The 14,938-nt window shown below is 37.7% G+C and overlaps 1 protein-coding gene across 3 annotated transcripts in view; it reads left to right on the top strand.

The window, feature by feature from the left end:
- LOC150086985 (peptidyl-glycine alpha-amidating monooxygenase B-like) overlaps positions 1-14,938 on the top strand; it is a 627,331-nt gene that overhangs the window by 324,803 nt on the left and 287,590 nt on the right. For all 3 annotated transcript variants that reach the window (XM_090372880.1, XM_090372878.1, XM_090372879.1), the window contains one exon: positions 2,643-2,695. In XM_090372880.1, coding sequence (XP_090229006.1) covers positions 2,643-2,695 — 53 coding nt within the window. The remainder of the gene's footprint in view (positions 1-2,642; positions 2,696-14,938) is intronic.

Here is a 14,938-nt window from a genome sequence, read left to right as displayed (position 1 = left end):
TTCAAGTTCATAGTGAAACTAGTATTTCTCATGGGTCATATGTATTCATTTTAATTCAAACTTTGGGAATGTGCCTTGTTTCTATCATATTTCTTATTTTCATCCTCACCGATGATCACCAACACTGCCAAGATCTTGCTTCTAAGAATCTTTTTCAGTTTGCTGCTCCTGGCCCATTCTTTGTGTCTTCCATCATTACTGATTTCCAATTGAAGTTATATGGCTATCACCTAAGAAGAAAGGTCTGGTCCTCTTTATTGAAGTTCTCTCTTCTTGAAGGTCTAAAAATCAAGGAAGTCTCATTGAAATGTGAAGATCATGAACATTGTGTTTTTTGACTTACTGCTCATTGTTTATTATAAATTTTTCATGCATGGGCAAATAGCTAACCAGGAATACTACAAAATAGTTTTATGTATGGCCAGAAAAGTGGTCTTTGGAGAATTGGCACTTGCATCATGACAGTGCCCTGGCATGCTTGGCACTCATTCAACAATTTCTTCGGCGCCTCCGTAGCCAGGTGGGAAGGAGCAGCAGTGCATAGCACATGCTTCTTGATTAGACCGGGGTTTGAGCCCGTCACCACCAAATATGGAAGATGCAGAAAGGTCAGGGAATGACCACCGTATATCCTGGAGCAATATGGCCTTAGTTGCTAAAGCTCCTAAAAACCAAATAACAAACAAACATCTAACTGCTAGCAAAAGTCCTGTAGATCAACAGGTTATTAAAAAACCTGTAGAACATGAAAGATGAAACTGTCGTACTATTCCCTTCATAAATCCGTACAAACTATTAAAAACAAATAAAGAAAAATATTAAAATCAAGAATTATAAAAGGGTTGATGTTCTACTATAAAAAAAGTTATATTCATAGGAGTATAGATACAGTAGTTGCCTTCACTGAGCAATGACACTGACAACCATGAATGAGCCAACACTGGTTACTAGACACACATGTCAGAGTTCAAGAAAAAAATCTGTACCTTGCATAATTGCTTCTACTGCATATATATAAACCACAGGTAATGCAACAAAGTGATAATAAAAATTAAAACACTGATTACAATTGATTTTATATGTATTAGTATACATTTGATTGGGACTTCATAAAAAGTGATAACATTATCCTTGATCACAGTAAATGGCATACACTGTATATGTATATAGCAATACCCTGCATAGCACTGATAATTGGCACCGAAACTGTTCCGTGTTATGTGAAACTGTGCTGAATGAAGTATAATTATAATGGGTTTTAATTGAATGCATACCAGAGAAACAGTCTATAAACAAATTATAATAAATCTATAAACAATTTGCACTTGATAGCCAATTAAAAGGATTTGAAATAAAAAATATTGCACAAATTTTATTAATGAAAAGGTAACATCATAAGAGTTGAGAAAAAAGCTTTATTGTTTATTTTATTTCAATGATGAAGTCTGGTGAAGTAGTGTCTTCTTTTTTCTCGGTGTACAAGTCTTTGCAGCATCGAATCCCATCTTGTAAAATTTGCTGTATTTTGATGCTACGTTTAACATTCAGATCTCCATTCATAATCGTCTAGCAGGCCATGTCAACCCCCCCCCCCCAAAAAAAAAAACTTTCTCCAAATTCTTCTGTTGAAAATTCTTTTAGTGCCACTTAAGTGTTATCCACTTCAGAATTTTTTTTCTCTTCTTCATATGCAATTTGCTCAGCAATTAACAGGCAACTAACAGGCAAATTAAGGTTTCGCTATAAAATTGATTATGCAGTTTGCTCGTCAATTTCAAGGAGAGTTGCACGATCTAAGTCATTTGCATGTAAGTCAATGCAGTCACATACATCGGCAGTGTCCAAAGTTTCAAATCCCAAGTCTTTACCAATCTTCATAGTGTCTTCAGCAATTGTCTGAACTTGTGATTCAAAACCAGTGAAATCATTTTCCAAATGTGGCAAAACATGGTGCCAAACAGAATGCATGTTGTTGGAAGTGATTTCTAACCAAATTGCAGATATATTTTCGATCATATTTAAAGAGGTAAAAAATAAATTGTGAAATCAAAAGTTTGAAAAGCTATCACGTCATCTAGTCAGGATGAAATTAAGAATACTGAACACTGTTGCATGTCGCTGACTGCCTGAGGGGAGCTATTGGCACATGTGCATGTGAGACAATAGAGCTGTCACCGCAGTATATATGTACTCGTACCTAGGCTAAGAAAAAGCAGCATATATGTGTGTAGACTATTGAATGAGCTTTAATATGCACAGTAAATTTGACTTAAATATAATTGAAAACCATGTTATAATGAAACCCATGCTGTTTGAAGCCGGGTTAAGCGAGGTATTGCTCTATATATATATATATATATATATTTCTTTATTTTTATTTTTTTTTTTTTCCTAGCTTTCACCCTTGCATCTTTTGCCACTACTAATAAACATCACATTATTAAAATGTAATGTTTATTAGTATGTGATGTGTATTAGTAGTGGCAATAGATGCAAGGGTGAAAGCTAGGAAAAAATAAAAAATAAAATTAAATATGTTCATCACATTATTTATCATTCCAAATTGAATTTTCAGGATTTTTCTTAATGCACATTAAATTTTAATCCGATAAAGAAACAAGGTTATTTTATTCATCTTTCAGGCTGCTAGATGTACTTATAATTCTTCTTTAGTTAGAGACTCAACGTACATTGGGTGAGTATAAAGTGCTAATTCATATATTTTACAAATATTTGAAGTAGAAGAAGGATAGTAAGAGTTACTTACTATCCTTCCTTACTGTTTTAAGAGCATTAATAACTTTAATTAAACTGTTGAAGATCTTAGTGTGTTTGCTTAATTTTAGATTCCCAATATTGAAAAGTTAACATACAGTTTACTTTTCATTACTGGGAATCAAAAATTGATTTTTAGCTGAAAATACAGTATTTTCTTTCAAGCAAAAATCTATAGTTCTCTCTACCCTGCATGTTTATAAAGTTTTGGCTTTACTCAGTAGCGTAGCTTCCCTTTTTCTGGCCCAGAGGCAAAGAACATGTTCGGGCCTCTACTTAATGAAAATTGCAAAAACAGGAGACAGCCAAAGATGCCTGGACCCACAGGCAATTGCCATCCTGCCTACATGGTAGCTATGCCACTGACTTTACTTAGTGGTGAAATGCCTGTCTATCTATGCATATAAATGTAATAACTCAACTCTCAATGGATGTATTTTCAAGAAATATTTTATATTTGGGCAGTTTTAGAAAGATTTGTCAAGTCTTCCCAAATTTTCTTTAAAATCACGTTACTTTTTTTTTTTTTTTTTTTTTTTATCCTGTGCATGTCTTGTAGGCTATCTGTGTGCTGTATATTGCAGATGAAGCACTGGAATTTAAGTTTGCTGCTGTGTGCTAATTGGAGGAATGAATGCGCATATAATATGATGTATGCACAAAAACAAAATGTTGTTGATTTGTGCGTAAAAGTTTTGCTCCTTGTTTATTTTTCTTTCTTTTTTTTTTATTAAATTGTGAAATTCAATTATTTGCTATCATGCCTGGAATACATACCTCACTACCTACCATAATTAACTTTTTTTTTATTATTTCAAAGGAATTTAGCATTACCTTGCATAGTTGGCAATTCTCCAGATTTATTAGCATTAGTAGAGGCATATGATGCAAGAAAGCAAGCTTATGCAGCATCAGCCAAAAAAAAAAAAAAAAAAAATACTTCCACTTCACCCCTCCGTTTGTTCGAAATACCTGTCCAGCTGAGCCTTAAATTTATTTTGGCTATCAACTTCCACAACAAGGGATGGAAGTCTATTCCACCAACCAACTACCCGCTGGCTAAAGGCAAATTTCCGCACATATATCCTACATCTGTCTTTCCTCAGTTTGAATTTATGCCTTCTCAGGTGATTATTTTGAGCAAGAGGAAGAATCCCATAAGCATTGAGCATACTCAAACCATTCAAAACTTTATACACCTCTATCAGATCACCTCGCTGGTGCCTAGTCCCCAGACACTGTAATTTGCAAAACTTAAGCCTTTCTTCGTAAGAGCAACCCTTTGCTCCATTCACTAATCTTGTTGCTCTTCTCCATACTCATTCCAGCAGCTCTACATCCTTTTTAAAATGAAGCCTCCAGACCTGTATACAGTACTCAAAGTGTGGCCTGACCATTGCCTTATACAAGGGGATAATCACCTCCTTATCCCTGCTAGAAAAATTCCTGTATATCATTGACAAGACAACATGAGCTACTCTTGCAGACCGTCTGCACTGTTCAGAAAACTTCATATCTGCCTACACAATTACCCCCAGGTCCTTTTCATTCTCTACCGCTGTGAGTGTAGTACCACAGAGTTGATACGTCCCTCTGGGGTTACTGCTTCCCATATGTAGTACTTTACATTTGGAAAGTACTTCATTTGCCGCCTCTCAGCCCATCTACTTAACTTTTCTAGATCCTGTTGCAGCAGCGTACTGTCATTAGTGTCGTTAACAAGCCTGCCAACCTTTGTATCGTCTGCCAACTTGGACATTAAGCTTGTTATACCATCATCAATATCATTTATAAATACAGAAAACAACAATGGACCCAACACTGAACCCTGAGGGACTCCACTAATAACATTAGTCCACGATGAGCAGTGTCCATTGATTAGTACTGTCTGTCTTCTCCCACTCCCTTTATCCATGGCAGCAATTTGCCTCCAGTGCCACACTGCTCCAATTTGTGCAACAGTCTTCCATGTGCAAGAGTATCAAAAGCCTTTCTAAGATCCAAATATATGATATCAAAATTATTCTTTGCATCCAGTTCCTTTCTGACTACATCATAGTATCCAATCAAATTAGTCAGACAAGACTTCCCATTAACAAACTGATGCTGTGTCCGAGCTATAACTGAAGTCTTGTCTAGATGATCCTGCAATGCTTCTTTAACCAGTGCCTCCATTACTTTCCCTGGAACAGAAGTTAAACTAACAGGTCTGTAATTACTAGGGTTCGGATTTTTATGACCTTAAAAATGTCAAAAAATGATGAAAATATATTATTAAATTTAACCAAATATGACTGAATAATTTACATTTAAGTACCATATAAATGATAATATTTACTTTTTTTATTCTTTTAAAGTTGTACAATGACTTGTTATACAAATTTCTAACAAGTAATATACTGAAAATATCACAATTTGCAATTTTTTTTTTTTTTTTTGAAAAATAAACATTAAAATTTTTTTTAAACATAAAAAAACCAAAATGTATAGGCTAAGGTACTAGGCTACTAACACTTAAGTTGCTAAGTACTTTCCATCGTATTGCGATACCTTATCTACTCAATGTTTTGGAGTTAATCTCCTTCTATCATCTGCTGATATTCACTTGTAAGCAGAGAAGGACCTTTCAACATCACAAGATGTGATGGGGTCAAAATTAAACACCTTAATGACATCGGGAGCTAGAGGAAGTCCTTCAACGGCCATATCCTTTAAAACTTTGGAAATTTTGCATATGCGAAAAGCATACCAAAGGAACTTCGCGAGGTATAGAAATGATGAAGGAAACAACACCGACACAATAACGGAAACAAAACGGTACAGAGGGACTTTATTCAAAAATGGAAACGTAGCACAATCTGCCATGATACAGATGCATCATTGCGAAAGGTCAGTCTAGCAACAGTTGCACGATTAGTTTTATCCAGAACCTTTGATTCAAGGTGATACGATTTTTTTTTTTTTTTTCCTATGTAAACCCCAAACAGGAGAGGTATTAGAACCTATAGTACTTAGTACCGTGCTTGGGTTGGAGGTTGAGAAGATGAAAGAAGATATTTGTTGACATTGGACTTGAACTTCTGTAGATTGTAATTTTCAGGAAATGCGTATGAAGGAAGGTTATTCCAGAAAACAGCAGTCGAATGAATAAACGAGAAAGATGAAAAGTTGGTTCTGAGAGTTTGAAGTTGGACAATAAATGGATGTTGGCTGGTGGCGGCACATGTTTGAACTGTTTTGAAATAGAGAGCCGGAATTATAGAAGCCAATTCAGAAGAACAGTACCCATGGAAATGTCTGTAGAAGAGGCATGGAGCAGAAACAGTGCATCTATGAGACAGCTCGATTTTGGCTTCATTTTGCCAACAGCTGAGGTTTCTACTGTTTAAAATAAGTTGAACGAATAATTCGTTGAACTCAGCATAAGACGAAACTACTGTAAAGTTTTAAATTCTAGTTAAGATTACACTACAGTGTGGTTGTGAGTGAGTAAAGAGCCGATCAAAATAACTTTGGGATTTAGCCACTCGTGCATGCCCACGCTGGAATGTGATATGATTAAATGTAAAAAATCCATTGTTTTTTTAGAAATATATTTTAAATCAATTTGATAAATAATTCGTCGATTATCGTAAGACGAAATATGAAAGTTTTATGTCAAAAAGTATAAAATGTGCTATTAAATATGATATTTCATATATTTTTTTAAATTATGACCTAATGTGTAAAATATCATGAAATATGAAATTACAAACACTCTTCTTTAGGATCCTCAGACCATGTAACATGGAAACACTAAGTTTCATGCCTTTATGTAAACGAAAATTGAATATGATAATACATAAAAATCTGAACCCTAGTAATTACTTGTCTCCCCTCAATCCTCCTTTGTGGATTAGAGTCACATTTGCACATCTCCAGTCCATGGATACCTCCCCTGAGTCCAAGGAAGCTCTCATAATTATGGCTAAGGGTTTGCTTACTTCCTTTGCTCCCTCCTTTAATATAACTGGATAGATACCATCTACCAAAGTTGCCTTTCTTATGTTTATCTTCAACAATTTCTCCTCCACTTTACTCTCAGTTATTACAAGATTATCTAGCTTACTGTCAGAGTTTAATACACCTCTGGCATTCCCCTCCCTGAATAACTCCTCGTGTGAATGTAGATGCAAAATATTCATTTAGTTTGTTAGCTGCCTGAGCAGGATCATCAACAGTTGAACCATCAATATCAAGTGGACCACTCTGATTCATCCCTTTCCTTCTAGAGTTTATATAAGTAAAATAAAATAATCTTTGCTGTTTTTCTTTACATCCTTTGCCAATGATTTCTCGGTATATGCCTTTGCCTGCCTTAACCTCCTTTGTGACTTATTTCCAAACCAGTTTATATGTATCATAGCCTTCTGTGTTACCTCTTAATTTATATGTAGCCCATGCATTTTTTTTCTCTGCCACATTCTAATTAGTTCCTCTGACATCTGTTTAGGCCTAAACAAACAATATCTCTTAGTTGGTATGAAAAGCCTAGTAGCTTCCAAGATTAATTCTTTGAATGCTTCCCATTTTGAATTTGCTCTTGATAACATCATCAGTTGGTTCCACCGTATAGAATTTAAATACTGTCTCAGACCACTGTAGTCACCTTTATGAAAGCAAAAACCCTTCCCTTTACCCCTGATGGCAGTTACCTCTTTGAATAAATCCCACATCAATACACTGTGATCACTGCCACCTAGTGGTTCCTTTATCTGCAGATTCTTAATGCATGAATAATCACTGCTGATAATCAGATCAAGAATATCACTCCCTCTGGTTGCTTCTCAAACATGTTGCTGTAGAAAACAATCATCCAATAAATCCACAAAAGCCTTGCTAGTGTGAGTGACCAGCCCCCAAATTCCAGTCAATATCTGGGAAATTAAAATCCCCATTATAAGACACTCTGATTTACTGGCCCACTCTATTTCTCTGCACAATTGCTCATTATAATCATCAGATTCATTAGGCCTATAACACACACCTACTCTCATTTTTCATTTCCCAGTGCTTATGTCACATTGCATTGTGACATAAGCACTGGGAAATGCATTGTCCATCAACATCAATTGGATGCACTTGCTTAGATTTTGTGTTTCTTAATTAACAGCATAACCCCTCCTCCCTTCCTGTCCAGTCTATCCTTCCTGTACAGTCTGTCCTTCCTGTACACATTGTACTGCCCAAATTCCAATTCTGCACTGCTTATATCTGTGTGATACCACATCTCTGATATTATTATTAGCTATATGGTGCAAGGAAGCCTGAGGCTTATACTGCACCAACCAAAAAAAATCCCGAGTTACCCTGAGAGAGTGAGTGAGAGAGAGAGAGAGAGAGAGAGAGAGAGAGAGAGAGAGAGAGAGAGAGAGAGAGAGAGAGAGAGAGAAGGGAAAGAAAAGAATGATGATATCCAGCTCAAGACCCTCGGTGTGCCAAGCCCATTCTCACCAGATGTGAGCCCCTGAGGTTAATCCCAACAATATCTGCTTTTGATGTCTTGAATAGCACTTCAAGCTCATCAAATTTATTAACTATACTCTTAGCATTGGTGTACATGCAAGTATACATGCACCTGTTTCTACTCTTAGTTACCCTAACATAGCCCATGTATTTACTTGTTCCACTATGAGTCCCAGCAGTCCTGGAAATCCCCATTGCCTTGCTTTCCAGGCTGCTGCTCAATTGCATTTCAATAGAAGCAGTGCAGGAATCACTTTCACCTCTGCCAGCGGCACTACTGTTAATCTATTAGTCCGTGTATCCCCCCAAGCTAGCAGTTTTCCAGCCCACCTAACTCTGCCTCAATAGCATCAGCAAATATTCTTGCACCTTTTCTATTTAAGTGTATCCCATCCCTGTAGAAGCAATCTCTCCTGTTAACGAGCATAGACCAAGCTGAGAAACATTCTACCCCTTGAGCCTTGCACAATCTCTCCAGGGCCAAATTGAGCTACAATGCTCTCATCATATACTCCCTCCTATCGTGTCTGTGCTGAATTGCAGACACTTTCAAATTTAACCCTAATGCATGGTTTTTTTCAACAACTGACCCCTATAACAGCTACAAATTGATCTGTAATAGTGCCACAGAAAAGGTTAGGCTGGCAAAGGCAGATCATGAGAAATCACTGGCAAAAAGAGTGAAGAGTACCGATAAGGAATTCTTTGCATATATAAATGCAAAGGAAACAATGACAAACCAGATCAGATGCTTATGTAATAGACATGTGATGGTATCTAATAATATAATATAATATTATTATATTATATAATATTATATAATATAGTATTAGATACCCCAGCTGAAGTTGCAGGTGAACTGAACAGTTACTTTGCATCGATATTTACAGAAGATGCACTGTTTGCTTGATGTTTGCAGAGCAATCGGGTACGGGACATGATACTACCAAGGGGGATGTCTTTGTGTGTGCGCGATGCAAGGAGTGTATCGATATCAGGCAACAACTCGGCGTTCTTGTGGGCCTATATGAGAGCTTGAAGGACAGGGTGGATGCCCTCGAAGAAACTAAATTGAGGGGCCCATCAAGCTCTCAGCTGCCCACATCAACACCAGAGCTTGCACTTGGGCATCGCGTGACACAGAGACAACCCCCAAGGCAGAATGCGCTGGTCCCGAAGGAACTAGTAGTTGTTGGTGACTCTATTGTCAGGGAAACGGGGAACATGCTTTGTAAAAAAGATAGGTGGAACAGGACCAGGGTATGTCTGCCAGGGGCAAAGATTGATGACGTTGTAGAACGAATATCGTCTTTTAAGGGCACAAAAGGTGATATAGTTGTACACGTTGGCACTAATAATATTAAGAGTAGGAGACCGGCAGAATTACTTAACAAGTACAGGTCACTGTTGAACAAAAGCCGAGAATTAGGGTTGAATTTGAAAGTGTCTGCAATTCTGCCCAGACACGACAGGAGGGAGTATATGATGAGAGCCTTGTCGATCAATTCGGCCCTGGAAAGATTGTGCAAGGCTCAAGGGGTAGAATTTTTTTCAGCCTGGACTGTACTTGTTAACAGGAGAGATTGCTTCTACAGGGATGGGATACACTTAAATAGAAAGGGTGCAAGAATATTTGCTGATGCTATCGAGGCAGTGTTAGGTGGGTTGGAAAACTGCTAGCTTGGGGGAGACAAAGACCAATAGATTGACAGTAGCCACTGGCAGAGGTGAAAGAGATTCTTGCACTGCTTCTATTAGAATGAGCAGAAGCCTGGAAAACAAGATGCATGGTATTTCAGAGACTGCTGGGAGCCATTGCAGTACAAGTAAACACATGGGTTGTGTTAGGGTAGCTAAGAATAGAAACAGGTGCAGGTATACTTGCGTGTACACCAATGCTAGGAGTTTAGTAAATGAATTTGATGAATTTGAGGTATTGCTCAAAACATCAAAAGCAGATATTGTTGGGATATCAGAGACGTGGTGTCACACAGATATAAGGGATGCAGAACTGCAATTTGGAGAGTACAACGTCTACAGAAAGGATAGACAGGATAGGAAGGGGGGAGGGGTTATGCTATTAGTTAAGAAACACATAAAAACCAAGGAAGTGAAGCCAGTCGACATCGCAGGACAGTGCAGTGTTGAGTCAGTTTGGTGTGACATAAGCATTGGGAGATCAAAATTGAGAGTAGGAGTGTGCTGTAGGCCTAATGACTCTAATGAGTATAATAAGGAACTGTACAGGGAAATAGAGTGGGCCAGTAAATCAGAGAGTCTTATAATGGGAGATTTTAATTTCCCAGATATTGACTGGAATTTGGGGGCTGGTTACTCACACACTAGCAGGGCTTTTGTGGATTTATTGGATGATTGTTTTCTACATCAGCATGTTCAGGAGGCAACTAAAGGGAGTAATACTCTTGATTTGATTATCAGCAGTGATTCTTCATGCATTAAGAATCTGCAGATAAACGATCCACTAGGTGGCAGTGATCACAGTGTGCTGAAGTGGGATTTACTCAAAGAGGTAACTACCATTGGGGGTAAAGGGAAGGGTTATTGCTTCCGTAAAGGCGACTACGATGGACTGAGACAGTATTTAAATTCTATACAGTGGGACCAACTGATGATGTTACCAACAGCAAATTCAAAATGGGAAGCATTCAAAGAACTTATCTTGGAAGCTACTAGGCTTTACATACCAACTAAGAAATATTGTTCAAGGTTTAGGCCAAAATGGATATCAGATGAACTAATGAGGCATATGGCAGAGAAGAAAAATACATGGGATACTTACAAATTAACACATGACACAGAAGCCTATGATAGATACAAGTTCATATGCAACCAAGTTACAAAGGAGGTTAGGCAGGCAAAGGCAGATTACGAGAAATCCTTGGCAAGGGATGCAAAGAAAAACAGCAAAGAGTTCTTTACTTATGTTAATTCTAGAAGGAAGGGGATGAATCAGATTGGTCCACTTGATATTGATGGGTCAACTGTTGATGATCCTGCTCAGGTAGCTAACAAACTAAATGAATATTTTGCATCGACATTCACACATGAGGAGTTATTCAGCAAGGGGAATGCCAGAGGTGTATTCAACTCTAGCAGTAAGCTACAGAATCTTGAAATAACTGGGAGTAAAGTGGAGGAGAAACTGTTGAAGATAAACACAAGAAAGGCACCCGGGGTGGATGGGATCTATCCAGTTATATTAATGGAGGCAGCAAAGGAAGTAAGCAAACCCTTAGCCATAATAATGAGAGCTTCCTTGGACTCAGGGGAGGTACCCATAGACTGGAAATGTGCAAATGTGACCCCAATTCACAAAGGTGGATCAAAGTCTGACACAAGTAATTATAGACCTGTGAGCTTAACTTCTCTTCCAGGAAAATTAATGGAGGCACTGGTTAAAGAAGCACTGCAGGATCATTTAGACAAGACTTCAGTTATAGCTCAGACACAGCAAGGGATGTCTTTTGTTAAGGGGAAGTCTTGCCTGACCAACTTGATTGGATATTATGATGCAGTCTCAAAAGAACTGGATGCAGGGAATAACTTTGATATTATATACTTGGATCTTAGAAAGGCTTTTGATACTGTTGCACATGGAAGACTGCTACACAAATTGGAGCAGTGTGACATTGGAGGCAAATTGCTGCTATGGATAAAGGGGTGGTTGATAGGGAGAAGACAGAGAGTGTTAATCAATGGACACTGCAACTCGTGGACTAATGTTATTAGTGGAGTCCCTCAGGGCTCAGTGTTGGGTCCATTATTGTTTTCTGTATTTATAAATGATATTGATGATGGTATATCAAGCTTAATGTCCAAGTTTGCAGACGATACAAAGGTTGGCAGGGTTGTCAAGGACATTACTGACACTATGCTGCTGCAACAGGATCTGGAAAGGTTGAGCAGATGGGCTGAGAGGTGGCAAATGAAGTTTAACATTGACAAATGTAAAGTACTACACATGGGAAACAGCAACCCCAGAGCAACGTATCAACTCTGTGGTACTACACTGACAGTGGTAGAGAATGAAAGGGACTTGGGGGTGGTTGTGCAGGCAGATAGGAAGTTCTCTGAGCTGTGCAGATGGGCTGCAAGAGTAGCTCATGGAGTATTGTCAATGATATACAGGAATTTTTCCAGCAGGGATGAGGAGGTGATTATTCCATTGTATAAGGCAATGGTCAGGCCACTCCTAGAGTACTGTATACAGGTCTGGAGGCCTCATTTCAAGAAGGATGTAGAGCTACTGGAACGAGTACAGAGAAGGGCAACAAGATTAGTGAATGGAACAAAAGGGTGCTCTTACGAAGAAAGGCTTAAGTTTTGCAAATTACAGTGTCTGGAGACTAGGCACCAGCGAGGTGATCTGATAGAGGTGTATAAAGCCTTGAATGGTTTAAGCATGCTCAATGCTGATGGGATTCTTCCTCTAGCTCAGAAAAATCACCTGAGAGGGCATAAATTCAAATTGAGGAAAGACAGATGTAGGATAGATGTGAGGAAATTTGCCTTTAGCCAGCGGGTGGTTGGTTGGTGGAACAGACTTCCATCCCTTGTGGTGGAGGTTGATAGCCTAAATAAATTTAAGGCTCAGCTGGACAGGTATTTGGAATGAACAGAGGGGTGAATTGGAAGTGGGTTTTTTTTTTTTTTTTTTTGGCTGATGCTGCATAAGCTTGCTTTCTTGCATCAAATGCCTCTACTAATGCTAATGCTAATGCTAAACCTTTTGCATCAATGAGAACTTATGGGAGTGAAGTTGAAAAAAATGTAATTATGAGGTTGGAATTTCACACGTTTATTTAATGAAAAAACATTCGAGCTTACAGGCCAGTAAGGTTCCTGGGTTGATGGCATACACCCTATAATCTTAAGGGAGGTGGCAAGTGAGTGTATTGAACCATTGAGGCTAATTATGAGAGCATCACTGAAAAAGTGGCTATGTATCTAAAATACATAAGGGCAGTTCTAAGAGTGAAGTGGGAAGTTACCGGCCGGTAAGTCTAACTTCAGTAGTAATGAAAATCACGGAGACAATGATCAAGGGTGGAATTCAGGGTCATTTAGATACAAATAGAATTCTGAAGGATACCTATCCTTAGCCGGAGGGCTTCAAGGCAGGGGGGGGGAGAGGATGATAAATGGTAATTCCTCAGATTGGTTTCCCTTTGGGAAACCAAAAACTATTAGGACCACCGTTGTTTATGATTTTCATAAATGACATCAATGAATGGATGGAGGGCATGATGTCTAAATTTCCAGATGATGTAAAGATTAGTAGAGTAGTTAATGATCACCACACAGCAGAGTTTCTTCAGATTGATCTAGATAGACTTCGGGAATGGTCAGAAAAATGGCAGCTATGCTTTAATCCAACAAAGTATAAAGAATTGCACCTGGGGAACAGTAACCGCAAAATAACTTATACACTTGGTCGAGTTGAACTAAAACTAGTAGTGGAGGATTGGGACTTGGGTATTACAATACTGTCAGACTTGAAGTTATATCTTCAAACAGGCCTATGGGGCTGGGAAATTCCATACTGCAATAATTAAAGACAAACACCCGCCAAGGAATAAAAAAATTTTTACTATAAAAATAATAAAATAATGTGATACACTATCGGAAGACTAAAATATTACAATAAATTATGATAAAATAAACTACGATAAAATGTTAAAAATATAGTTGAAAATACAGTAAACCCCCGCTATTCGCGGGGGTTACGTTCCTGAGAAATGCCGCGAATACTGAGTTATGGCTCCCATAGTAATAAAGGGGTTCCGTTCCAAAGTATGAAATATATAAGAAAAACTAGTCTAAAATTTTGTCTATGTATGTATTATAGGTACCTTCATAATATGACTATGTACATAGACAGTACATGGTGAAATGCAAGCATATGGCATCGAAATGAAAATAAGAAACAGTTTAATATTAAATGTAATATTTATTAGAAATTTCAAACAAATCTTTCAAACTAGCGTCTTTACTAGCTAAAAAACGTATTCCGCCAGTGCTATCACCAGTTTCGCTAAAGTGTTGATAAAGGAGTTTTGCCTTTTCACAAATGATGAGTGAACTTAACAGAATTTTATTTTGAGTTTTTTCTAATTTAACATCACGAGTTACAGAGCAAATTTTTGAAGCAATTAGCGCGTTTTCACGGACACTATGGCAGATTTTTTCTTCCAATTTCTTGATTGATCGTACCGTTGACTCGATGATTTTATAATGTTTTGTCACTGAGAAGACACTTTCACCATTAGAAATTTTGTCTAATAACTCAGTTTTATTCGCCAATGTCATCACCTTTGATAATTTCACATTCACATTTCCCTTGTTATTTGTAGCTATATTTTTGTACGGGTTACAAAGAACTTGTCCAAATAAAGTCACTTTCTTCCGTTAACACACTCGAAAAAGTCTGTTTTACACTGCAAAATGGTAGATTTATCAATTTTGTAAGCATATCAATTTATAAATTTATTCAAATTTTAAAAGCATATAAATTAAAAACTAATGACGAAACCTTCCATGGCAAGCGCATAACACATACCGAACAAGGATTAGCGAGAAACATCCACGCTCGCGATTTTGTCACCCCTCTCCCCCCACCCACTGAGCGCTGTTTCGA

This window comes from Mastigoproctus giganteus, chromosome 4 (assembly GCF_048544385.1).
Source record: "Mastigoproctus giganteus isolate SK-2022 chromosome 4, ASM4854438v1, whole genome shotgun sequence".
NCBI lineage: Eukaryota > Metazoa > Arthropoda > Arachnida > Uropygi > Thelyphonidae > Mastigoproctus > Mastigoproctus giganteus.
This window is presented reverse-complemented; position numbering and strand designations above follow the sequence as displayed.